The 26089-nt window shown below is 36.1% G+C and overlaps 1 protein-coding gene across 11 annotated transcripts in view; it reads left to right on the forward strand.

Moving 5' to 3' along the window:
* The window catches only part of ARHGAP21 (Rho GTPase activating protein 21), a 130634-nt gene that overhangs the window by 63974 nt on the left and 40571 nt on the right, over positions 1-26089 (forward strand). For 7 of the 11 annotated variants that reach the window (XR_004246371.2, XM_032145061.2, XM_032145023.2 and 4 more), the window contains 4 exons: positions 12945-13037; positions 14550-14628; positions 17987-18041; positions 25077-25106. Coding sequence is in view for 10 of the 11 variants with exons in the window: in XM_032145061.2 (XP_032000952.1) it covers positions 12945-13037; positions 14550-14628; positions 17987-18041; positions 25077-25106 (257 nt within the window). In the remaining variant the exon portion in view is untranslated. The remainder of the gene's footprint in view (positions 1-12944; positions 13038-14549; positions 14629-17986; positions 18042-25076; positions 25107-26089) is intronic. The other 4 variants (XM_032145080.2, XM_032145090.2, XM_032145096.2 and 1 more) reach the window with 1 other exon arrangement.

Here is a 26089-nt window from a genome sequence, read left to right on the forward strand (position 1 = left end):
TGAGACCAGTCTGGCCAACACGGTGAAACCCTCGTCTCTACTAAAAATACAAAAATTAGCCGGGTGTGGTGGCGCATGCCAGTAAATCCCATCTACTTGGGAGGCTGAGGCAGGAGAATCACTTGAACCCAAGAGGCAGAGGTTGCAGTGAGCCAAGATTGTGTCACTGCACTCCAGCCTGGGGAACACAGTGAGACTGCCTGGGAAAAAAAAAAAAAGAATATGCAACGTAAATTCTTCTTACATACTTTGACTTTTCAGTATTTTTATAGAAAATAATATTTTTTATGTATTACTTTCAGAGCAAAGATCACTAAGGATAGAAATTGTCTTTTGTTGCTGAGTTTTCAGTTCCTAGTAAGTACCTGGTACATATAGTAGGAGCTCAGATGTTTGCTGAGTAAATGTGTTGAATAAAGAGAGGTGCACTGGGGTATTTCTAATGATGACCACCATCTTGAATTGGCACAAGCTTCTAAAATGACTGCTCCCAAAGCTGCAAAATTTGCTAAGTTAGTATCTAACCTCTGCTGTTGAAGAAGAAAAGCAGATTTCTGACTGCCCTCCTACTTTTCTTTTGTCTTTTCCCATCAACCTCTCTAACACAAAGTGCCGGTGACGCTTTTTTGATTTAGAAATCAGTTTCCCATAGCTGCTATGTGTGTAAGCTAGAACAGTAATAACAAAAACATGGTAATCCTGGATTTACATAACAACTTGAACTTCCTCTTTGTAAAATAAACTGGTAAAGTAAGGTGGTCAAGTTAGATGAAAGGTTAAAAGAAAATCTTTTACTTCAAATCCCAGGAAACCTTGTTTATAGTGATCTAAAATGCAAGGAATTCAACTGGATTAAAGTAGCATTGTCAGAAATTCCATTTCTAGGAGTAGATTTTAAGAGTTTGAAAAGCAGTGCATAAAGTTAATTTGGCAGCCAAGAAAATAAATGAAATTTAAAAAATCTCTTCAAGGGTTCTAAAACACTTAACATGAAATTTAGGATTTCAGAGAACTAATTGGAGACACTGAACAGATAGGACGATACAGGTGAAAAAGAAGAAAAGTGCATGGCAGAGTATTAATGTTCTCCAGAATATTAATTTCTCCTCTGGAAAGAACTTCTTTATAGAAATGTTACTCTAGAGGTAACTCTGTAATTAGGTAATTTTGAGCTTTTTTTTCTAAATTAATTTTTAAAGTTATAATTGACTATACATATTTATGAGATACAGTGTGATATTTTAATGCATATATACGTTGTATGATGATCAAATCGTTGTATAATGGTTTCTTTTTATTATTAAAATTTTTTTAGAGACAAGTTCTCACTGTGTTGCTCAGGCTGATCTTGAACTCCTGAGCTCAAGTGATCCTCCCACCTTGGCCTCCCAAAGTGCTAGGATTACAAAACCAAGCTACCATGCTGAGCCATTTTTTTTACCCCTTAAATATAGGGTCTCATTCTGTCTCCCAGGCTGGAGTGCAGTGGCACAATCTCAGCTCACTGCAACCTCCACCTCAGCCTCTGGAATAGCTGGGACCACAGGCATGCACCACCGTGCTTAACTGATTTTTGTATTTTTTGTAGCGACAAGGTTTTGCCATGTTGCCTAGGCTGGTCTTGAACTAGGCTCCTGGCTCCGCCTTCCAGAGTGCTAGGATTACAGGTATGAGCCACCACACCTGGCCAAGTTGAGTTCATAGAAGTTGAGCTGTCTTTTTTTTCAGCTGCTCCATAACTTAAGACCTTAATCATAGACACCCCCTAGTTGAGTAGTCCCATTTTCCTTCCTAATTGCTCTCCAGCTAGTTAGCCTACATTGAAAGTATGTGATTCATAAATCCATTTAGTAAAGATTTAATTATAATAGTTACAGTCCCTGTTTTTGATGTTTAAGATAATTTTTCATCTTTGCTATAAAAACAGAAAAGAAATATTTACATGTAAATGCTGAACACATTAAATCAGAAGTATAATTTTTATTTATTCCTTTAGCAAACATCTGTTGAGTCAGTCCTGTGAGCCACTCACTAAACTAATTACTGGGAAGGAAGTGATGTGGCCTCTAACCTCACTTCCTTCAGATAGCTGTGCACATGTCACCTGTTAGAGAGGCCTTCCCTGACCGCTTCAGAAAAACAGCCCTGCCTTTCCCTCTTCCTTTCCTTCTCACTCTGCTTATTGTTCTCCATTGCAGTTGTCACCATTTCTCATATTACTTATTTCTTCCTGAGCATTTTTCTCTCTCAGTTGGAATGTAGAGCAGAAACTTTATTTTCTTACTTTATCTCTTAAAGCCCAGAACAGTTCCTGGCACGTATACATCTAATGAATATATATAGAATACAGACTCTGATTCCTTGTGCCATGATCCTACAACAACTGCATATACCTTTATTTTTGTACTTATGTAATTATTTTATACTTATATCCTCCACCAAACTAGAAACTTTTTTTTTTTTTTTTTTTTTTTTTTTTCTGAGACAGAGCCTCACTCTGTTGCTCAGTCTGGAGCGTAGCAGCACGATCTTGGCTCACTGGATCCTATGCTTTCTGGGTTCAAGCAATTATCCTGCCTTAGCCTCCCTAGTAGCTGGGACTACAGGCACTCATCACCACACTCTGCTAATTTTTGTATTTTTTTTTTAGTAGAGATGGGGTTTCACCATGTTGGCCAGGCTGGTCTCGATCCCCTGACTGCAGGTGATCAACCCATCTCAGCCTCCCAAAATGCTGGGATTACAGATATGAGCCACCACACCTGGCTGGAACTTCTTGAAGTCAGTTTTAACCATCAGGTGAGGGGATCTCAGGTGGGATGTCCATTGGGTTGTTAGCAGATGAATAGGAGTTTATCAGGAGGAAGGAAAAATGGCATTCCAGAACAGATTTTAGAGACATTTAGAAGTTACATTTGCCCAGATTTGGTGGAAAGATTTTAGAATGGAGTGTGTGTCTCCAGTTAAAGATGCCTTTTGGAGCATTATGCTTTTTTGGCTTGAGTGACTGGACAGATGGAGGTGTCATTAAATGAAGGATCGAAGGATATTGAAGTGAAATATATCTCTCCTTCCTCTGGAGAAATGAGTTTAGTTTGGGATAAGTTGCATTTCTGATGCCTGTAGAGAGTTCAGTATCTAACTGAAAATTTGTTTCTAGAGTTCTCAAGAAAGAGGTTATGGGTTGAAAATAGATTTGACAGTCATTTTATATGTTATAATTAAGTCTTAAGCATAAGTGAAACCATACACAGAGAGGATAAAGACATGTAGAATAAAGACAGGACTCTAAGAGATGGTCAGAGAAAGAAGAATCAGAAAGGAAATTTGAGAGTAAGTAGTGGAAAGGTCTGAGGACAACCAGGAGGAGTTGGTAATTTGCTTATTAGGAGGTGATAATTTTAAGTGGGGCAAGGGGAGTGGAAAATTTGTCCTTTGTCATAGAGAATTCATTAGGATTTGGACTAAAGAGATACAGTTGGACTAGACCTGACAAATGGCAGTTTGGTAAAGTTACTGAGAACAGTTTCAGTGCAGTGGACGGAAGGGAGGAGGAAGACAAATAAGAGTGGGTTGGAACATAAAAATTAGAGCAGCAAACCGTGACAAGGTCAGGGTGGGGTAGTTGGCAATTTTGCCCCCCAGGAGATATTTATTAATTTCTGAGAAACCCTGAATTAGAGGTAACTGAAGGTAAGTGATACATACACTACATTTGTAAGTAGTTTGAAAAACAAAGGGATAGAGAGGATAGCTATATGGAAAGGTGGAGAGAACTTTTGTTGTTTGGGAAGCTTTTATATATCCATGAGATTTGGACAGAACACTAGGGATTTTCTCACATGAAGTTTTACATATGAGAAGAGATAATTATGGTGGCAAGGTCCTGAAGAGGACTGATGACTAAATCCCTACCTGAAATAGGACAAAGAAAATGAGGACAGGCAAAGAAAAAAAAAGTTGAGGTTATAGCAATTGAGTGAACTGGGAGACAAGGTTATTGAACTACTGTGAGGAAATCAGCATGGAACAGCAAGTTAAAGAGGGTTATGATGACCGGGTGTGGTGACTCATGCCTGTAATCCCAGCACTTTGGGTGGGAGGCTGAGGCAGGAGGATCGCATGAAGTCAGTTTGAGATCACCCTGGTCAATGTAGCAAGACCTTGTCTTTATAAAAATAAATAAATAAAAAAGAAGATTACTAGAAGTTTGAAACAGCAACCTTGAGGGGGCAGGAATTAAAATGCAAGCAAGAGACTTTTCTGAGCAGTGTCAAGAACTTAGCTGAACTGGGAAATTGTAAATCAATTATTGTTACGCAGTTTTATTCAGCTGTAGTAGCAGGCCAAGAACAAGAACAGAGCAGGTGTATTTTGGAATTCTCCGTAGTTAGAGATTGGCAAATCGAATGCTTTGAAAGGTTAAGGGGAAAGGAAGTTGAGGGTGCTGGTGAATTTTGTTGAAATACTGATCCATGGGTAATCTTAGTAAGAAAGAAAGTAACTTCTGTTCCAATTTTAGTATATGTGTTGCCGAATGAGCATGAAAGTAATTTCTGGAGGGAGACTGATAGTTTAGAAGAATGGAGAAGGCTAAAGGGAATGGAAGGTCTTAATAAAGTCAAGCAAGTTTAATTGGTTAAAGGATTGAAAGGTGATAAAGTCAGATAGAAAGATAGTTGGTTAGAGCACCATAACAAATTTTTCTGAGTTTGCAGAAAAATTAAATTCTAGCATAACAGAAATAATAGGGCTATGAATCTAGATAGGATAATATTGTGTGTGAAATGTTACATGTGAAATGTACAATGCTACATGAACTTCAAATACTTTAGAAGTAGTATGCCAGGATTCTTTGTTCATTGTAGGATAATCAATGCCTGGCACATTTGTAAGAGCTCGGTAAATATTTGTTGAATGAATAACCCATCCAGAGTCTCTCTTGCCTAGATAGTTCATAATGCCAGAAAATTTTGATTCATGTCTGACACCTAGTGGTATTGTACTTAAACTACTGTTGAGTGGCAGCATTTTCCTTATACTATTTGAGGGAAATAGTATAGATTAGTCATAGCACTATTGCTTTGTCCCTGAAACAACTCTCCAAGTTGGTTTTGGGAATTTTTACTATTGGCATTTTCCAGGGCTCTAGTTTTAATTAGCAAACATTTATTGAGTATCTACTATGTGCCAGGCACTGTTCTGTGTGCTGGAGATTTTCATGTACTATGTATTCTCGTGCGTATATGAGCTCACTGAACTTGAATACATAGGTAGAGCAGGTGCATTGGGCTGCTTGTTAAGGCACTTAATTTAGTATTCTATTATGATTTTTACATGTGAAACCTTTCTAAATTTATTTCATAGCCTTTGGGGCTATCATTTCTGTCATGACATACTGCTTTTTATTAATGTTAAGTAGGTTATTTAGGAAGATGAAAATAGAGTGGGTTTGTTTGTCAGCTTACAGTACAAATCACATAGTGCAGAATGTTACATACTGTGAAGAACTGTTGAAGGATTTTGTTGTCCTGCCTTTAAGAAAATATACAGTTCTTATCTGTTAGTGGTGTATATGGATATATTTAAAGTATCTATGAATGACATGATATCTGGGATTTGCATTAAAATGTTTTAAAGTGGGTGGGTTTCAATGAAGCAAGACAAGACTGAAAATTTTTTTATAATTATTTAAGCTGCATTCATGGGGCTTTATTGTTCTCTCTACTTTTGTGTATGCTGGACATTTCCACAGCAAAACTTTTATTTTTTTTTCCAAGATGGAGTCTCGCTCAGTCACCCAGGCTGGAGTGCAATGGCGCAGTCTAGGCTCACTGCAACCTCCGTCTCCCATGTTGAAGCAGTTATCTGCCTCAGCCTCCCAAGTAGCTGGGATTACAGGCATGTGCCACAATGCCTGGCTAATTTTTTGTGTGTTTTTAGTAGAGACAGGGTTTCACCATCTTGGCCAGGCTGGTCTTGAACTCCTGACCTCGTGATCCACCTGCCTCTGCCTCCCAAAGTGCTGGGATTACAGGCGTGAGCCACTGTGCCTGGCCAGTAAAACCTTTTAAAAACTAGAGAGGTGTGGGTTGAAAGAAAGGTTAGCATGATTCAGTTAGAACATGGTTTGCTTTTTTATATTAAACAAATTTTCTTATTTCATTTTGTTCTATTTGTTATTACTTGAAGATCAGGTTGACTAGAAAGATAGTATGTTTTTACTAATAATAGATATAATGTGATTGAGACCTGACAGGTGACATTCTACTGACAGTATCCAGAGATGATCGGAATTTGGGTTTGGGAGCTCGTGGTAATTGCTGGATCTGCAGATTGGAGACTTGGAGATATAATTTTAAAGTGCTAGCTATCACCTGCAAGTGAGAGCATTTTGAGCGAGAATTTGGGGAACAGCTAGATTTAATAAGTTGGCACATCTTTCTTAGTGCTTCTCTCCTTACCAGAAAACAAACAAACGAACAAAGAAAGGACTAATAATCTGCCATAGCAGTCTTCTTAAATTGGATTCTGCTTAATGACTTATATAGGATATATTTATCATATGATACATATGGATTTTTAATATTGGACATTGTGTCTCTGTTAGACTCTTAAGATACCAGTAAACCGTATCCCCAAAATAAAAGTTAGAAGCCTGTTGTCAACAATAAGAAATAATAGTTATGAAATATTTTAGGCAAACAAAAATGTTACTTCTAAATGCTTGCCACCCATCTTTGTCATCTTAACATTTCAGCTTTACCTCCACTGCCTCATAACCTTTCTTTCTCCTTCTCTTTTTCTCTCTCCTGAAGACATAAATGACTGCAAATATAATAAGGCCCTTTTATGCCACTCTTTTCCTATTCCCTTTCTCCAGAGGTAATTACTAGCCTGAATTTGGTGTATATTACTCCTTATTTTTGTTTTTTTCCTTAATAGATCCACGTTCCTATTGCTCAATAAATTCTTCTACATGCTGTTTTTTTCTGTGGCAGTCTATTTTCTATCAAAGAGAAATAAAGATGCCTTTTCATCACTCAGACATAACTTTGCTATATATTTCATTCTGTGTCGGGGTTTCAGTTATTTTTTTATCTGAAAAATAGGTATTAATTTCAATATGCTATTTATTTCCCTTAAATAACTGATGCTTGGTGCCTTCATATTCCATTAGGTGATAAACCTCTTTAGCTTTCCACCTTTCTGGAGGGTATACTTCTTCTGAGGCTTATCTGACTTTCAGATTGGAGCACAGTCTCATTTCAACGGCCTTTTGTTGTATAAAGATACAGATTTTTCTTTGGCAACAAAGAAACCAATGGAAAAAAATACGGTTTTTTGAAATAAGTTTCATAAAAGCAGAGATCTGGTTTAATTAAAAAAATTATCCAATAGCAAGTTTGGGAATTCTGAGAGAGAAGAAACAAAAGCTCAATCTCGGTTGTAACCATTATTTTCTTTCTTTCTTTTATATTTTATTTTTTTTTAAGCCTATAGTACCTGATATTCCCAGGCAGTCTCCCATCCAAGTATTAACCAGCCCCAGTCCTGCTAAACTTCTGACATCAGACAAGATTGGGCACATTTAAGGTGGTATGGCCATAGACAAGAGCCATTATTTTCTATTGCTTTGCTCTTGATTAAAATGTGGGATAGTTTTTCTTTGTATAAACTATATATTTTTCCAGTCTGTTAAGAAATATGTTTCTCTTGTCCTCAGAACTGTAGGATTTTCTTACCATCATGATCTGTTTCTCTGTGATCTTCATTACAGAGTCCTTTTTGTAACTGTCATAGTTCAAATTTTGTTGCTTCTTAAAAGTAATCTATTAGCTTTAGTCTGTTTTTTTGGATACTTAATATTTAAAAATTTCAAATAATTTAGATGTTGCAAATGATTTTGTCTTAGGCTTTCTCCAAAGAAGGAGGTCACTAGAGATGTAACTCATCCTTTTTGACTGACAAAGCCCCCAGGCCTATAGATTTAGCACTTTGGTTTTAGACACAATCTCTTTGAAGACAGGTGTATAGTTTGTGTCAGAGTTATTGGAAATTTTTTTAGTATAATTTCTTTTTACCTTTTTACTTTCTTTTCTTTCATGTTTCCTGTCCCATCCCATACCCCGGCAGCATTCCTTGACTTCCCTATAATATGACAGTTGAGTTTGATGAGTGTCCTTTCAACCAGTATTTATTGCTCACTTGCGATGTGACAGGCTCTGTGTACCCAAGATCATCTCTGATCTGTTTGTAAACCTGAAAAGTTTATAATCAGGACTATCATAATAGTAAGTAATACTTAACAAATGCCTGCATGTACCAGATATTATATAAATGCCTTACTGGATTATCTTTTTTTAATCCTCACAACAACCTTGCGAGGTAGGAATAATTATTATCATCCCCATTTTTCAGATCAGTAAACTAGGGGCACGTACAAATCATTCATCTAAAATCACTTGGATATAGGGTTGTCATATGAAATACAGAATGCTCAATTAAACTTGAATTTCAGATAGACTACTACTATTTTTTAGTTTAAATATATATCAAATATTGCAAAATCTGATGACCCCACTTGGAAAATGAATGACAGAGGTGGGATTTTAAACCATGTAATATGGTTATAGGGCCCAAGGTCTTAACTGTTGCATTATAATGAATACAGAGAATAAGAATCACATCCACCTGAACATTCAGTATTTAGATGGCAGCTACTACCTATATATAATTAATTTTTTTACTCAAGTTATTTTTCCCCAACTGATCATATTTACTTCATTGTAGACGTATGTGTATTGTTTCTGATTTCAAGTGTACTATTCAAGTTCAGGTAAATTTACATGTGCTTTTTATGTCTTTTTAAGTCAGTACTAATTATATATTATAACATAAAATGGGACTTTTTCTGAACCTGGTTACTTTAGCTGTTCTCATCCATGTAAGTTAATTGTCTTTTTACCTTCTTTTCTGCAAATATAGGAAGATTTAACTGCATGTATGTGCCAAAAAGACACATTCTCTTTTGATAAGGTTAGGAAATGATATTTGAATAAGGTATTTAACAGTTCTTTGAAACATGTCCCATGTGTTCTCAAAAAAATTGAGAAGTTATAAAATACGGATTTGGAATTGAAAGAGGCTTTTACTAAGAATTGCCAGGCAAGCCATCTGGGTCTCCTAAGTAATCATACAGGGAAGTAAGGAGTCATTTTTCCTGGTGAATTACCACAGTTCGGGATCGGGCTTTTAGTTCTGCATATCTAGAAATTTATTTGCAAAAACTAAAGACCTGAGAGAGCTTGTGAACGACAGACGTGTTAAATATGATACTTTTGATTTCCAGTTCTGGCAAAATTGCGGAGCACATATCTTAAAAAGAAGACACTCTTGGCTGGGCGCGGTGGCTCACGCTTGTAATCCCAGCACTTTGGGAGGCCGAGGCGGGCGGATCACGAGGTCAGGAGATCGAGACCACGGTGAAACCCTGTCTCTACTAAAAATACAAAAAATTAGCCGGGCGTGGTGGCGGGCGCCTGTAGTCCCAGCTACTCGGAGAGGCTGAGGCAGGAGAATGGCGTGAACCCAGGAGGTGGAGCTTGCAGGGAGCCGAAATTGCGCCACAGCGCTCCACCCCGGGTGAGAGAAAAAGAAACCGTCTCAAAAAAAAAAAAAAAAAAAAAAAAGGAGACACTCTTAAAATCCATGAGTCAAGTGTTTAACTCAAGACATAGAGCCAAGGTGTATAGAAATTGAAGAAAAGTATATTTCTTAGTGAAATCTGCTTATATTTAAGGGATATTTACGGGAAATGTTTTTCTCTCTCTAGGAGGAATTGGATGATATCTAGGTAGCAAGTCAGATTTTTGGAGAAAGTTCAGAAAGGAAAGTGAGCAAGAGGCTGGGCTTGGTGGCTCACACCTGTAATCCCAGCACTTTGGGAAGCTCAGGAGTTCGAGATCGGCCTGGCCAACATAGTGAAACCCCATCTCTACTAAAAATACAAAAAAATTAGCCAGGCATGGTGGCGGGCACCTGTTATCCCATCTACTCGGGAGGCTGAGGCAGGAGAATTGCTTGAACCTGGGAGGCAGAGGTTACAGTGAACCAAGATCACACCACTGCACTCCAGCCTGGGCAACAGTGCAAGACCCTGTCTCAAAAAAAAAAAAAAAAAAAAAAAAGTGAGCAAGAATTAAAAGTGTAACTCTCAGCAGATGTAACAGTACTTGCTATAGGATCGGACTCTATTTTAATCTATTCCATCTTCGTATGTTTTCAGGCATAGTGTATTGAAAGATTTGTCAGTGGCAAAGTATGTCTGACTTTACAACGGCGGTCATTTCAAAATTAGTATTTTCTTTTATAGAATTAACACCACATTATTTTGGACCACCTCTATTCTGTGTAAGTGAAATTTTGTATCAGAATTTTCAGAAGTCACCGCATTGCTACCCAACCAACATTTTATTATTTTGTAGAATTCGTTAATGGTCATTTACATTTTGTATTTTTAAGTATGAAATAATCACCTTTGAGACACAGTGGACTAGAAGACATTAATAGGAACAATGTCTCTTCTCTTTTATTATATAAATCTTTCCATGAAAGCAGTGACTTGATGCAACAAAACTTACTAAGCCTTTAGATCTCTAGCCAAGAAGATAGATGTTTTTTCTTTAATGCCAACTATTGTAAATATTAGATTGACCACAGAGTGACCTAACTTGATCACCAACTTGATTGGAATTCAGCGTTTGCATTTGAAGCAACTTGATAAGAAAGTATTTTTCCTTTTAAATTAATTTCAAATGGACTGTCTGCTTGAATACAGTAGAGCTTGAGAAATAAATCACTTTTAGTTACTTTTGAGGCAGCATGGAATTGCCACACTTGCATTCAGGCCTGGGTTCAAATCCCTATGCTGCCTCTTAGCAAGTTACTGAGTCTCTTTTTCCTCTTCACTCAAATGGCAATTTTAGGATCATAATGCCCATCTTGAGGGCTGGTGTGAATTTAAACTAAATAATAAATGTATTAATTCATTGAATAATTATTTATTGAATGCCTGCTCTGTGCTATGGATATTAGTGAGCATTGCAAAAATTCCTGCTCTTTGTGTTAGAGAGATATACAACAAACATGTAAGCAAATAAAAATGTAATTTTAGGTAGTGGGTTGTAAGTTTTATGAAGAAAAATAAAGTGTAGCACACAGAAAATTTCAAGTGGCAAAGGAAGGGATTTGGACCGATGTCTACTCGGTTCTAAAACAAGCAATTTCTGCTATGCCCCATTGCCTTTGAAATCTAGCCATTCATTGCTTTAGAGGGCATCTTTCAGAATAAATAGCTAAGTATTTAAGGGGAGCTAGTGATAGATATTCCTTTATTAAGTAACTTCCTTTAAGCCATCTTGGTGCATACACTATGGTAACAATTCAGTTTTATATGGCAATAATTATGAACTCTTTGTATTTGACACTCAATCATTTTTTGCTCAGTATTGCTGTTTAACAAGTAGTATCATGTTACTCAACACGTGTATATGCCTTATTTTCTCAGTTACATTCTTCTTTAAGTGTCAGGACTGTGTCTTCTACTTCAGTGATTCTCAAACTTAAGTGTGCATCACAATCACCTCAGAGTTTCTGATTCAGGAGATCTAGGGTGGGGTCCACAAATTTGCATTCCTAACATATTCCCAGGTGATACTGATGCTGCTGGTCCTGGGACCACACTTTTAGAACTACCGTGTACCTCCTTCTTCCCCCACAATACTTATGCTATTTATCACTTAGCTTAAATGTCCTCTCATCTGCACATTTTTCCTTGACTTCTATTTCACTGAAACAACTAGTTGTTCTCAAAATTTAATGTGTATTAGGATCATCTGGGAAACTTGTTGACAAAGCAGATTTCTGGTCAGACTCCAAAACATCCATTTTTAGCAAACACCTTAGATGTTAATGCCAATGATCCATGGAAAACAGCTTGTGAAATTCCGACTTACGGGGTTGATCATGCTCTCCTCATTGCCATGACTGTATTTTATATTTGTCTCTGATTCTTTTTTATACTATACTGTTATTTGTTTGTATGTCTTTCTCCTCCTACCAGACTCCCTGAAGGGAAAGGAATATGTCTTGTTCATTGTTACATTTTAATGCTTAGCACAATGCAGTATTAAGAAGCAGTAGAGGCCGGGCGCAGTGGCTCACGCCTGTAATCCCAGCACTTTGGGAGGCTGAGGCTGGTGAATCCACGGGGTCAGGAGTTTGAAACCAGCCTGGCCATTATGGTGAAACCCTGTCTCTACTAAAACATACAAAAATTAGCAGGTGGGGTGGTGTACACCTGTAGTCCCAGCTACTCAGGAGGCTGAGGCAGGAGAATCACTCGAACCCGGAATGTGGAGGTTGCAGTGAGCCAAGATTGCACCACTGCACTCCAGCCTGGGTGACAGAGTGAGACTCCATCTCAAAAAAACAAAACAAAACAAAACAAAACAAAAAACAAAAGCAGTAGAGTGAGTACCGCTTGTGTAACCAGCTTTGGCACTTGTTAGCTGTGTGACCTTGGAGACTTTATTTAATCCCTCTAAGCTTCAGTTTCCTTTTTTGTGAATGGTAGTAGTAGTACTTACTTGCTATGGAAATTAGCTCTGAGATACACTATTTAGTGTGGCAGCTGACATACGGAATGTAGCCAATAAATGGAAAGCATTACAGTGTTGTGGTTGTCATTATATTATGGAAGAAGCAAAATAAATGTTTGAATTAATGAAAACCCGTACATTATAATTTTAGCATCCAAATTCAGGATATGTATTTAATACTTCATTAAAAATCTTTGCTTAATTGTCTCAAATACTATTTTATATTTTGGTATTTTAGTAAAGTATTGTGAAGTAAAATTATGCTTTGGGCTTCTCTAACAGGAAAACAAAGAAACCGCTTGGAACCAATGGATACCATATTTGTTAAGCAAGTTAAAGAAGGAGGACCTGCTTTTGAAGCTGGATTATGTACAGGTGCTGATATTCTTCATTAAACAATACGTTTTAATTTCTTTTTCACTTTATTTCTTCCATATTTCATGTACGATATTTTTTCCTTTTGTATCTTTCTGTATGCTTCTTCCTTTTCCTTCACATCTGTTGTTACTAATTTTGAGAACTAATTATGTTTCTTGATGCCCATATGGATGGGTTTGAACAGAAATAACAATATAAATTGATACACTGTGAGCACTTTTAATTACCACACAGATAATAGACTCTTAGAGGCTCTTTTAAGGAACAAATTTTGCATGCATTGAATTTTGACAAAGGATTACAAAGTAGGAAAATGATGAAGGTATTTATTTGATCTAAGTGAAATAATCTTGGATTTTCAAGTTCTGGAAGTGCCTGATCTGCCAGAGTTGAGTTAATTAATTTGCAGCACAAAGTGGCTTAAGTCTCCTATGCGGAATGTAAGCCTGGCTTCATCTGAAGGTGTCAGTATATGTGGCCTAATTGGCTGGATATAGTAGCTGTTCTAAAATGTTTTGTGATTTGTGACTTTAATAAACCCTAAGTAGAGATTTCATTTATATTAGTGCACACTCTAAAATAGTTACTCTTTTCTTTTGTTTTTTAAACATTAAACAATTTAAAATGGGAATTTTTGAAAAACTATATTTCACTGCCTTTTAAATAAAATGCTATATTTTCACCTACAAATATTAGAAAGTAGTGGACATCATTACTAAGATTTATAAGGATGTACTGTTAATGTATTACCCACCTTAGTTTTTTTATTATACTTAAAGTAAGCCTGATTTAAATATCATTAATATGTATAATATGTATATTAGTGTGCATATGGGATTTCTTTAGAATGTATCATCTGTCGTATTTTAAGCCCCACATGATTGGGAAGATGAAGTGGAGATATGCTGTGATAAGCACACAAAAAGTACATTTTTGCCTATTTTCTTCTTTCCTCTGTTCTTTGTTTCTGTCTTTTCCTTTCCTACTCTACTCAGAGTAGAAAGAGAATCGCTTGAACCTGAGAGGCAGAGGTTGCAGTGAGCCGAGATTGCACCACTGCACTCTAGCCTGGGAGACAAGAGTGAGACTCTGTCTCCAAAAAAAAAAAAAAAAAAAGACAGGGTAAGTGGAGAGATAATTAGTTCTGCAACTCAGGAAACAACTGATAGGAGTATAAGTAGTATAGCTTTGGTCTCCTGGTGACTAGACCTTTTGAAATTTCTAAATTCAGTAATGACTGGAACTCTTACTTACAACATGGCTAGTTTCACAAAAAGCTGGATATATTAAAATGTATTTACTTTTGTAAAAACTTTAAAAGTAATAAGCTAGGATATTCATATAATTATTTTATAATTATGATACTAATAATTTTCTCACAATTCTGTATTTTGTTATTTTAATATATACCACATTAAAAATAAGGACATTATTCAAGAAATATTTCAAAAGTGTTCAAAAGTGACTTTCTGCAGGATTTCTCATGTGTTTTTTAACTTCTCTTTGAAGGTGACCGAATTATAAAAGTCAATGGAGAAAGTGTTATTGGCAAAACCTATTCCCAAGTAATTGCTTTAATTCAAAACAGGTAAGAGTCTTAAAACATTAAAACCCAAAGATGGGTTTTACAAATCAATAGAGCACATAGGGGATTTAATACAATCTTCTATTCTTATAAGGAATTGTGGTGACAAGGAGATGTGGAACTTTCCCTTAGATATAATGCATTTGAGAGTTGCCAAGGACCAGCTCTCTGAGGATAGCTTAGTTGGTGGCTTTGGCTTGACAGATGTATCAGATTTACATAGAGGCTGTGAGGCACACATCTTAGATTTACTGTGTTTACCCCTTTTATTTGAAGTGACAGATGTATAATTTGTTTCTAATATATAAATAAATGCATATATAGTTTATTTTAAAACCTCTTACTGGGGTATGTTACTTTTAAGTATCTTTTTGAATAATCTTCTTAGCCTAAATTAATTCATTTTTTCTAACCAAGACAACAAGACATTCCCTTTTAATCCATTTGTCTTCCTGCATTTTACAGAATAATAGGATTTTGAGCTCCAAAGTTAGATACATATTTATAGAGTGACTGTCTATGAGACCTCGAAGATCATTTAGTCCTACTCTGTTTCACCCACACAACTAGAAAATTTTTCCAAATTACAAATAAGTTAGAAACCAAAGAGGTTATTACCATATTGAATTTCTGTCAAGGCTAGGCCATGGATCTGAGCCCAATCAGATTGTCACTGTGTTGTAAGAGGTTCTTCTCAGATTCAAATACAGGAACTTTTGGATTATTTAATGCTTTTTGTTGGCCAAACTCACCTGTCTGTAATTCAAGTGCAGTTCATTTTCTGAAGATTTTTATCAAGCTCTCCTAACTATATCTAGAGTGGCTCATGCTGAAATCTGAATTATTTACACTAATGCCCTAATACATTGCCATTTCTTACAATTAAATGACATGATCATGATTAATTGATCTCAGTGTATTTTCTTTAATGTTTTAATATTTAATGGGAGTCTAACAGAAAACAACTCTTGAATATTGCCTCTAATGTTGATAACGAATTTAAAGCCTCTCCAAGGGATAACAGATTTGCCAAACTTTTTTTCCTCAAAATAATTTAGATCATCATAAATACAACGATATGTTTTGTCAGCCCATAACATAAAAGATTTTTAGTGTATTTGTTAATATCTCTTCTTTAAAAACCAACTTAATCATTGTTTTCTTCAAAATCTACATTAATTCTTCTATTACTGGTACAGTTCATCTTTCAGAATAATAACACTTCAACCACTAAAATCAATTTGAATATTAGAGAAATATTTTTTCATAATCTTATTTCCATTAAAAATGTTGTTTTTCTTCTGTCTGCAGTTGGTAGCAAATGGGTAATGCACCACAAGCCCTTGAGATTCTGCAGTGGATTAATATAACATGTGTCCTTGCGGGCTGGGTGCAGTGGCTCATGCCTGTAATCCCAGCACTTTGGGACGCTGAGGTGGGCAGATCACTTGAGCCCAGGAATTTGATACCAGCCTGGGCAACATGGTGAAACCCTGTCTCTACAAAAAATTAGCTGGGCGTGGTAGTGTGTGTCTGTTGTCCCAGCTACTTGGGAGGCTGAGGTGGGAGGATCACCTGAGTCCAGGAGGTCAGTCAAGTGAGCCCAGGAGGTCAATCAAGTGAACCTTGATAGAGCCACTGCACTCTAGCCTGGGTGTCAGAGTGAGACCCTGTCTCAAAACAAAAACAACAAACAAACAGATGTGTCCTTGCACAGGAGTTTATCTAAACATCAGTTTCTACCAACTCTAAATATTGAAATGAAAGTACCTACATATTTTACTAGTTAAATTTATTTGAATCTGTGGTTCTCATGGGTTTAGTATAATCTGAGCATTTATGAAACTAAACATAATGCTTCAAATCTGTCAAGAAGAGACACCAGTAGATTATTTTGTTTTTTGTTGTTGATTGTTTCTTAATCTCTTGACTGTATTGGGGGAAAATCTGTCTGATACTGTTAGATTAGTTGTTGAAGCATTTGGTGGAGATAGTAGCACTGCCTTTGCCATAACTTTTATTTTATTTTATTATTTTTTTTATTGAGAGGGAGTTTCACTCTTGTTGCCCAGGCTGGAATGCAGTGGTGTGATCTCAGCTCACTGCAATGTCCGCCTCCCAGGTTCAAGCAATTCTCCTACCTCAGCCTCCTGAGAAGCTGGGATTACAGGCACCTGCCACCACGTCCAGCTAATTTTTGTATTTTTAGTAGAGATGAGTTTTCACCATGTTGGCCAGGCTGGTCTCGAACTCCTGACCTCAAGTGATCCACCCACCTTGGCCTGGGAACGAAAGCTGCTTCGCCCGGCACCTTTGCCATATCTGTATGTACCTCCAGATCACAGGATTCAGTTTTGTTTACCCCTTTGAACTTTCTAAACTTAGGGAAATTTCTCTATCATTTTCAGCAGGAAATTTACAGAACCAAAATAAAATTAGACTTTGAGCTGTCCCTATAAAGGCACTAAAAGTAAATCATAGGGAAGAAAGCAAATAGTTGAAATGTTATATAGTTATTAAAAATGAGTCAGCTCAGTAGTTGTGACAGTAAAGCGATTTCCTTCACTTCTGAGGCCAGGAGGGAATATTGCAAAATTAAGATGTTTAATAGTACTTGGCTGGGCGCAGTGGCTCACGCCTATAATCCCAGCACTTTGGGAGGCCGAAGTGGGCAGGTCCCTTGAGGTCAGGAATTCCAGACCAGCATGGCCAATGTGGTGTGCCCTCCTCTCTACTAAAAATAGAAAAATTAGCTGGGTATGGTGGCGCATGCCTGTAGTCCCAGCTGCTTGGGAAGCTGAGGCATGAGAATTGCTTAAACCCAGGAGGCAGAGGTTGCAGTGAGCCAAGATTGTGCCACTGCACTCCAGCCTGGGTGACAGAGTGAGACTCAGTCTAAAAAAAAAATTACTTAAAATATTAAATTTGAGGGTTCTTTGATGTTAATGAATTTTAACGTGATGAACAGACTGTATGACAACAATCTATAATTTGTTTTGTGACTTGAATAAAACAATAAATAATTGTATACTGATATTGTTAAGAGTTTTGTCCTGGGACTCTTTAATATAAGCAACATACTTTATATTTCTAAATTAGAAACATGTTATAAAGAAGACTTTACTGATTATGAATAGCACAAACATGGCAGGGGTCCGTCCCTCTTTTGTATATAGTTAACTTACGTATACAAAGGTGACTTCTTTTCATTCTAATGATTTGATTTTAAAAATAAAGATATAAGAAAACCAAAATAAACTCTTAAACAATTTAAAAAATACTTCTGAGTTAACTGTTTTTCCATAAAGTCTTTTTTATACACTTCTACCTCTCCTAAAATAGTATATATATTCAATTTCAGTGATACAACATTGGAACTTAGTGTTATGCCAAAAGATGAAGACATTCTCCAAGTGGTAAGTTTTATTTATTCATATATGAGTTGTTTTACAGTCATGAATGTTAGGAAAACATTTTTGATGGAAGTATTAAAGATTGAATTTTTTTTAATAAATAAATAATTTTTTAATAAAAAAAATTCTAGAATTTAAAAACCCTCTGGTTCCTTTTACAGAATCTGGAATTCTCTACATTTTACAAAAATCAGACCAAAAATACCATTGTCAAGTTTTTGCAATTAAGTGACATGGAAATGTTATGTTGATTCTACAGTGAACTCTTAATGCTGTCATTTAGAATGAGATTCCTAAAGAGTTTGTCCTAGTGTTGCCTTCTAGTTCATCCTTGGACCAAAGGAAGAGTTCATAGTGCAAGTGCATATCCCCAGGAATTAGAATCTTTTTTATTTCCTTCTCATTATGTACAGAGAAAAAAAAAAATAGAATCTTCTTTTTTTAATACGAGGACAAATTTTATGATTGCCATTTTCTAATTTTCCAATAAATATTACTGTTTGTAAATTCACCAGGCAGTATTGTTAGTAGTATCAATTCATTCCTAAAATGTTCACAATGAACGGAGTCTACACCTTAAGGGGAAAATATGTTACGGTCTTGGAATGAAACTTGAAAACTTTAGTATTTAGTCTAAAATATTTTTCTGATTTTTATAAAGGAATTGAATGGAATACTTAACTCCTTTACTAAGCTTAAATATTGCTGATGACAAAAATATAAATTTCGGCTGGGCACGGTGGCTCACGCCTGTAATCCCAGCACTTTGGGAGGCCGAGGCAGGCGGATCATGAGGTCAGGAGTTCAAGACTAGCCTGGCCAGCATGGTGAAACCCTATCTCTACCAAATACAAAAATTAGCTGGGCGTTATGGTGGGCAACTGTAATCCCAGCTACTTGGGAGGCTGAGGCAGGAGAATCACTTGAAACCAGAAGGCAGAGGTTGCAGTGAGCCAAGATCGCGCCACTGCACTCCAGCCTGGGCGAAAGAGCGAAACTTCATCTCAAAAAAACAAACAAAAATACACACACACACACACATTTCATTCAAGAAAATAACACTTTCCTTCAATTGATTTTGCACTTCAGTAGAATAAAATAGAAAAACTTTAAGTAACATACTGACAACTAACAGTTAGATCTAGGAAATAGCAGTGGCCACTGAAGTATTTATTTTTAATTCTTTTTGGTGAATAATTGGGTTTTTTTCTTATTACCTATAGCTAAATTCAAGAAAAGCAGGGAGCTTATGGACTCTTTGTCATGGTAATGGAAATGGTATAGTAATGTTCTTCATTTGTAAGGCAGTAGTTTGAACTTAGCTCATCAAAGGGCCTAAATAATCTGTAAACATGTTTTATAAAAAAAATCACTAAAGCTGATCCTAAGGAGTCATTCACTGACATGTAAACTATAATTAAGTGAAACTCATGGGGATTAACCCCATGTTTTCAAGGCATGTAGATTTTACTTAGGAATGGCTTAGTACTGATAACAATTACCCTTCTGAAGTACACAGTTCAGTTGGAGTTGGGAGGCTCAGGAAGGAAGGTATAGTTAGCTGCAGTAATTTTCCTAGGCATGCAAAAGTGGTTGTAGAGTTCCTACCCTGACAATTCAGCATAGTGATCATGTAGCAGACATAACCACAGACACCAATGGCTATGAAAATCACTAGACTAGAAATAAATAGGGAATTCTTCTCTAGTACTCTTCTTATACAGAAAATGATGTATATGGTAGCGAAGGATTTACCTGGCGTCCTCCTTGCAATCTGAAGGCTTGAAGACAGAATCAGCTCATGAAACTGAACTGTTTTCGATCTTCAGTAGACCCTTTCCTTGCCAAGGTGAAGGCACTGGTTGGATGGCTCTTGGAACAGTGCTCATTTCACAGAATGGCTGGCAAGGAAGCAATTAAATGCAGAATCGCCATGATATCCTGCAGTGTGATTGATGAAGAGCAGCAAACCACTTCATGCAATGGAAGGAGTAATTTTGTAATGATATGATTAATGGAAAAACAGGTCACTTAAAGAAAAATTAGTTTTTTTCTGTTACTCATTCATGTTCTAGAATAGTCTGTCTTGTTATATTTTATTTAAGTAAATCTAAAGTAAAAGTAAAATATAAAGTATCCCAGAGACAGAGAAAAACCAGTTCAGTAAATAACATGAGCATACAGATCTTCAAGGCTCAGCAGTAAAGAGTTCTGGTATACTGTAACAGAAAATTTATTTTTAAAACATGGTATTTGAATTACTTTAATCATTAAGAAATAAAAGCACATGGCTTTAATCATAAAAGAAAACTCTACTTTTTAACCTATCCTTAATTCACATTTGAATGCAGTGTAATTCATTAAGAAATCAAAGGAATATATAATTCTCTGTCTCTAACATATATTCCAGAGTTAAAATGTTCTTTAATGTACTTCAGAAGTACTTATGCAGATCTTAAATCTGTGGTCCAAAATATATGCTTTTAAAGATGTATTTGTTCCCATGAGGTTGAATATTTATTGTAAAGAAAAGCAATGGGTAATGTGAACATTTTTACAGCCACTGTAAAAATCATTTACCCATGGAAACACTTGTAGGTTGTATATGTTTGCCTGGGCAACAGGATTGGGTAGTGCATGGAGGTTTTTTTTCTTTTCCTGAAGTGATGTACAGACCAAATTATTTTAGAAGTGCTCTGCTCACCTTTGAGAGGTGGCCTAGAAAATTTAATTTGGCTTAAAACTTGCTCATATAAGGACAGGTGTATGATTATAGGTTTCATAATTCATGGATGACAATGATAGAATGTTTAAAACCATGAAGTAAAATTAAGAATAATTCATTTATGTTTTTAAACTACTGCTAGTAATAGGAATCCCGTGCTTGGCAGCCTCATTTTTTAAACCAGCATATATTTTCTAGCTTAACAATATAAATAGTATTACATTCATTTTAATCATTTTAACAGTATTTTGTTGTAATACTTTAGACTCTGGTATCTTAGACAGGTTCGTATTTATTGCAAAATAAAAAGGTTTTTTATTTTATTTCCAAAAACCAAAATGATTTTGGTTCCCCATTAAATGTTATCTATGCATGAATGAAATGGCCATACCAATCTGGTCACCTAAACAATGATGCTGACTCTCTTAGTCTATTTGGGCTGCTGTAACAAAATACCTTAGACTGGACGGCCTATAAACAAAGAAATTTATTTCTCACATTCTGGAGGCTGGGAAGCCCAAGGTCAAGGCTCAGGTAGATTTGGTGTCTGGTGAGGGCCCATTTTCTCATAGATAGTACCTTTTCACTGTGTCTTCACTTGGTGGAAGAGCTGAGGCAGCTCTCTGTGCCTTCTAAGGACACTAATTTCACACATGAGGTCTACCCTTATGACCTAATCATCTCCCAGAGGCCCCATCTCCTAACTCATTCACATTGGTGATTAGGTGTCAACATACGAATTGGGGGAGGGGAACACACAAACATTCAGACCATAGCACTGACCAAAGAGAATACTTCCCTGAGTGAGATAGTGGTAGGAGAACTAGATTGGGGCATTCTTCTTGGTTCATCACCCAAGATAGTTTGTTAATCATTTGGCTCCCTTGACTCAAAAATTAAATTTTAAGTTAATCGGTTTTTATAACTCTGCAGATTCTTGGGTATATCTAATATTTGGCCAGGACATTTTGAACCTACTTTGTGCTGTTCTGTGTTAAACACAGCAAAGTTAAACAGCATGTCTGGTATAATAAGGAAGAAAGCAAATGGTATAAGGATTTGAACTCAGGCGGGTCTGAGATGAAAGCCTGTACTCTAAACCACAGTCCTATACTGCTGTTGAGTGGAGATGAATTGTTTAGGTGGCTTACCATAAGTCACTCTGCCAGTTGGTGTTGGAGCTGTTATTACAACGTGTACCTCTGGGTTCTGAGTCCAGTGTTCTTTCTTGCTGCTCTATGGATATGTGATATAAATTGAAAAATGTAATTTAAACTAAGTTTTTCTTGAAGCTTATTGGAATTACTTTTAAAATAAGCATTTCATGTGTTCTATTATCAGTATAATATCCTATTAAGATTAAGTAGCCATTTGTCAAGTGTACATGTAGGTGGTCCGGCCTAGAGTAAGGGAAGCAAGAGTATGAATTCTGGAGGGTTCTCTCATATTTTGCAGGTTAGCAGCAGTTTACTTTGTAATTTCTTAAAATCTATTTTTAAATAATTACAAGAATAATATGTGCTGGTTGAAAATATTTGTAATAATGCAGAAAGGTATAATAAAAAGAAAGTCCTACTCCATCTACACCATCCCCTTCTCCCATTCCCTACGCTGGCATGGTTGGCATCTACCAACAAACATGAAGTTATTCTTGCTTTTATCATAGTTAATGGCATTAAATTAATAACCTGTTAAAGATGAACTGAAAGGCAGGAATTTTAATCTTACCACCTTATTCTTCAGGGTTTTTTTTTTTTTTTTTTTTGCTCTGTTTCGTTTTGTTTACCATTTATCATAGGTAATTGTCATGGTGATTTTGATGTGACTGTATAAAAAATGAACTAGAAGATTATTTTAGGATTATTTAGTTACTGTCAGGCACTGTACATATAATCAAGATCCAGGCTGTTAATATTAAGTTGTATTTAACATACCCTTTGGAGTTCTAATTACAAAGAAAGAATTCTTTGGGTCATCTTTCTTATTTTCTTCCTCCTCCTCCTCCTCCCCCCCCATCCCCCAACTTTTTAGAGCTTTTTGTATCTAATAGGCAAAATAGGGCTGTTAGGGAAGGCTTCAGTTTTTAAAATACAAGCTGTTAAACTCCAAAAGGTGTAATACTTAAGTACAAGGGTAAAGAAAGCTCAAGAAGGAATGTGAAGTGGTATACAAAAAGGCTGAGTGGAAAAAATGACTAAAAATGTTTTGTCATATTCTGTTGAATTCACAAGAGCTAGTCAATTGGGAAAAATTTAAATGTCTAATTCTATCAAAACACCTTCATATGTTGTAAAGTATCCATTTGGGCTTAAAACCTAACAAATTCAAAATTGTTAATACTGAATATGTAATTCTTATGACATTGGTTTCAAAAATAATATTCCTCCCCAAATTTGAATAAAGGAGAGATCTTTAAAATATTAGTTCTACCCGGGCTTGGTGGTTCACACCTGTAATCCTGGTACTTTGGGAGTCCGAGGCAGGTGGATCACTTGAGGTCAGGAGTTCGAGACCAACCTGGCGAACATGGTGAAACCCCATCTCCATTAAAAATACAAAAATTAGCTAGGCATGGTGGCTCATGCGTGTAATCCCAGCTACTCAGGAGGCTGAGGCAGGAGAATCGCTTGAACCTGGGAGGCACAGGTTGCAGTGAGCCAAGATTGCACCACTACACTCCAGCCTGGGCAACAGAGTGATACTCGGTCTCAAAAAAAGAAAAAAAAAAAAAAAAAGAAAATAGTTCTAGAACAGCATTTCCCAGGCAGGTATTCTAATTATTTTAAAATCTCTGGGGAAAAAATTGGGTTCCCTGGCGAGTAAGTTTGTACTTTTGAGTTTCACAGTGTACATTTTGTGAAAAATGTTCTTGAATGAATTCATATTTTATCTCAACCATATCTGCTTACATTAGATAATAGTACTGCATGTGTGAGATGTTCACTGTTAATGCCTGCATATGTATGGATTTCGGGGCCCCTTGCGATAACTTAACTCAGAAGTGGGGACCTGTGACTGTAATGTCGACTATTTAGCATTTAGAATTGCCACATAGGAATATTAGAGATGTCTGAAGTATGTAAAATATTCTCGTTTTAATAGTTCCAGCCGTATACTTCTATTACTAAACAATAATATTTCTTCCCAAATTTGAATAAAGGAGTCATCTTTAAAATATTAGTTCTAGACTAGCATTACCCAAGTAGATATTCTAATTATGTTAAAACCTCTGGAAAAAAAATGGCCTCCATGGTGAATAAGTTTATATTTTCTTTTCAAATTTCACAATGTACATTAATGTCATTGTGGTTTTGAGAAATCAAAAAGCTTGCCAAGTGACCCTACATCATTGACCATAGGGACCTCCTCTCCCCCATCCTCCTTTTCAGGTGGTGTATAATAAAATTACGCAAGGATGTTGTGGGAAATGCTGTACCAGACAGTACAGTTTTCTCTCATCCAGACACAATTTTCCTATTGCAGAAAAGTATTGGTATGATTCTAATCAGCATGGAAAAGATAGACTTGGTGTGTCAATGCACATACCCAAAATGCATGTTTGGATTAACTGTATTCATGCCATAAAAATATTATGTAGACATGTTTTCTTTTATATGGCTAGCTTTAATTTCTCACTGCATTCTAGTCTCTGTTCTATAATATTTATTATAGGTTAAGAATTACTCTGGAAATAATATTTTTATGTCTATCCAGTAGTTATTTTTGCAAACTAATACAATAATACAAAAGGCACAGTGTTGAAAGATCTTAATTTTTGAGTGAAACTTACTTAAAAGAAATCATTTCCCCCGCTGAATCTTAGTGTAAAGGCAGCTGCAGTCTGCTGACAGCTTGTGGTTATGCTCTGATTTACTGGGGAAGGAGGAGGTTGTACTATTTTAAATGCATAATAGAGCATTCGTTTCGTCATCTGGAAGCAGAGATGGAAGAAGCTCGGGGGAAATGAGAGACATCACTGTTGCTCTCGTGGAGGGAAGCTTTGTAGCATGTTATCAGACAGCAGTGCATATTGAAGAAAATATCTGTTAGGAATGCATTGTCACCAGATGTATTTTGCTTTCAAGAATGGTAGACACATCAAACAAGAATCAGATAAAAGCCTGAGAAAAAGATGTTCAGAAGAATACTGGAGTTATTCTTTATGCTTCACTGCCCTTTACCTCTCTTGGTACCTTCCAGAGAAACAAGTATAGATGTATTTTTAGCTTGCCGTTTCCAGCATCAATATGACAACATGATTTTGTCTTTATATCAGTAAGCAGCTTCTACTATGTTTTCCTATTTTCTGCTAGCTACAGTTTACAAAGGATGTCACAGCACTGGTAAGAAATGCACAGTAGCCATTTCCTTGCTTTTTAAGTCATGTTTTGTAGAGATTTGTAATAAGCCAATCTATTAAAAACTGTTCACTTTGCTTAGAGAAATCCCTGTATCATGTTAATCTTACTAATTTGCAGAATGTGTTTGTGATAGATGGTTTGCCATCCTTATTTTTTATTTTTGTTTGGTTTTCTTTTGTATCCTGTACATAACTGATGCTACAGCGTAATATTTATCTGCATCAGCGTATATATATATATATATATTTTTTTTTTAAAGTATCTCACCCTCTTCCTGTCCCTACTACTTTGCTGTTATGTTTGTGGCTGCACTTGAGCTTTGCAAGCTGTCGAATGCAAAGAATAGGATGTGATGATAGACTTGAGTTAAGCTTGTTTTGATTAGGAGAAGATGTGTTACCACACCTGTCTCAGATGCTGAACATAGTCCCTGTGTTGCACTGATGAGCTCTGTTTTGTAAAGTCTCTATAGTTGATTTCTGTTATTCTTAAGGCTTTAAAAATATTGCTGAATAATTTTACAAATAGTTGATAAAAAACAATTTAGGCTGCATGCCTGCCTGTTAGTAACAGAGAAATGTCTCCTTATAATAAGTAAAAGAGACCAAATAAATTTGTACGATATACTTTTGCATTAGCTTAAAATAAAAATATAAATTATATACAGAACGATGAGTTACCTTTTTCATATTTTTGTGCCTTTATTATATGTGCTTTATTTCTTAAACTTGCATATTATCTTACTTTAAATATTAAAATACTTAGCATGGCTGCTGAAGGGCTTAATTTGTCAAAATGGATTATTCTTAGGGACTCTGTGATGGTTAATTGACAAGATGCTTCCTTCAAATAAATTAGATTTAATTTATTGTAGTAGTACTTAAAATGCATTTAAGATTTTTAATATTTTCACCTTTTCTCTGGCAAAATACATGAATCTTCCTTTGCTGGGATTTATTTGGCAG

Source organism: Hylobates moloch, unplaced genomic scaffold, assembly GCF_009828535.3.
Source record: "Hylobates moloch isolate HMO894 unplaced genomic scaffold, HMol_V3 SCAFFOLD_3, whole genome shotgun sequence".
In the NCBI taxonomy this organism is placed as follows: domain Eukaryota; kingdom Metazoa; phylum Chordata; class Mammalia; order Primates; family Hylobatidae; genus Hylobates; species Hylobates moloch.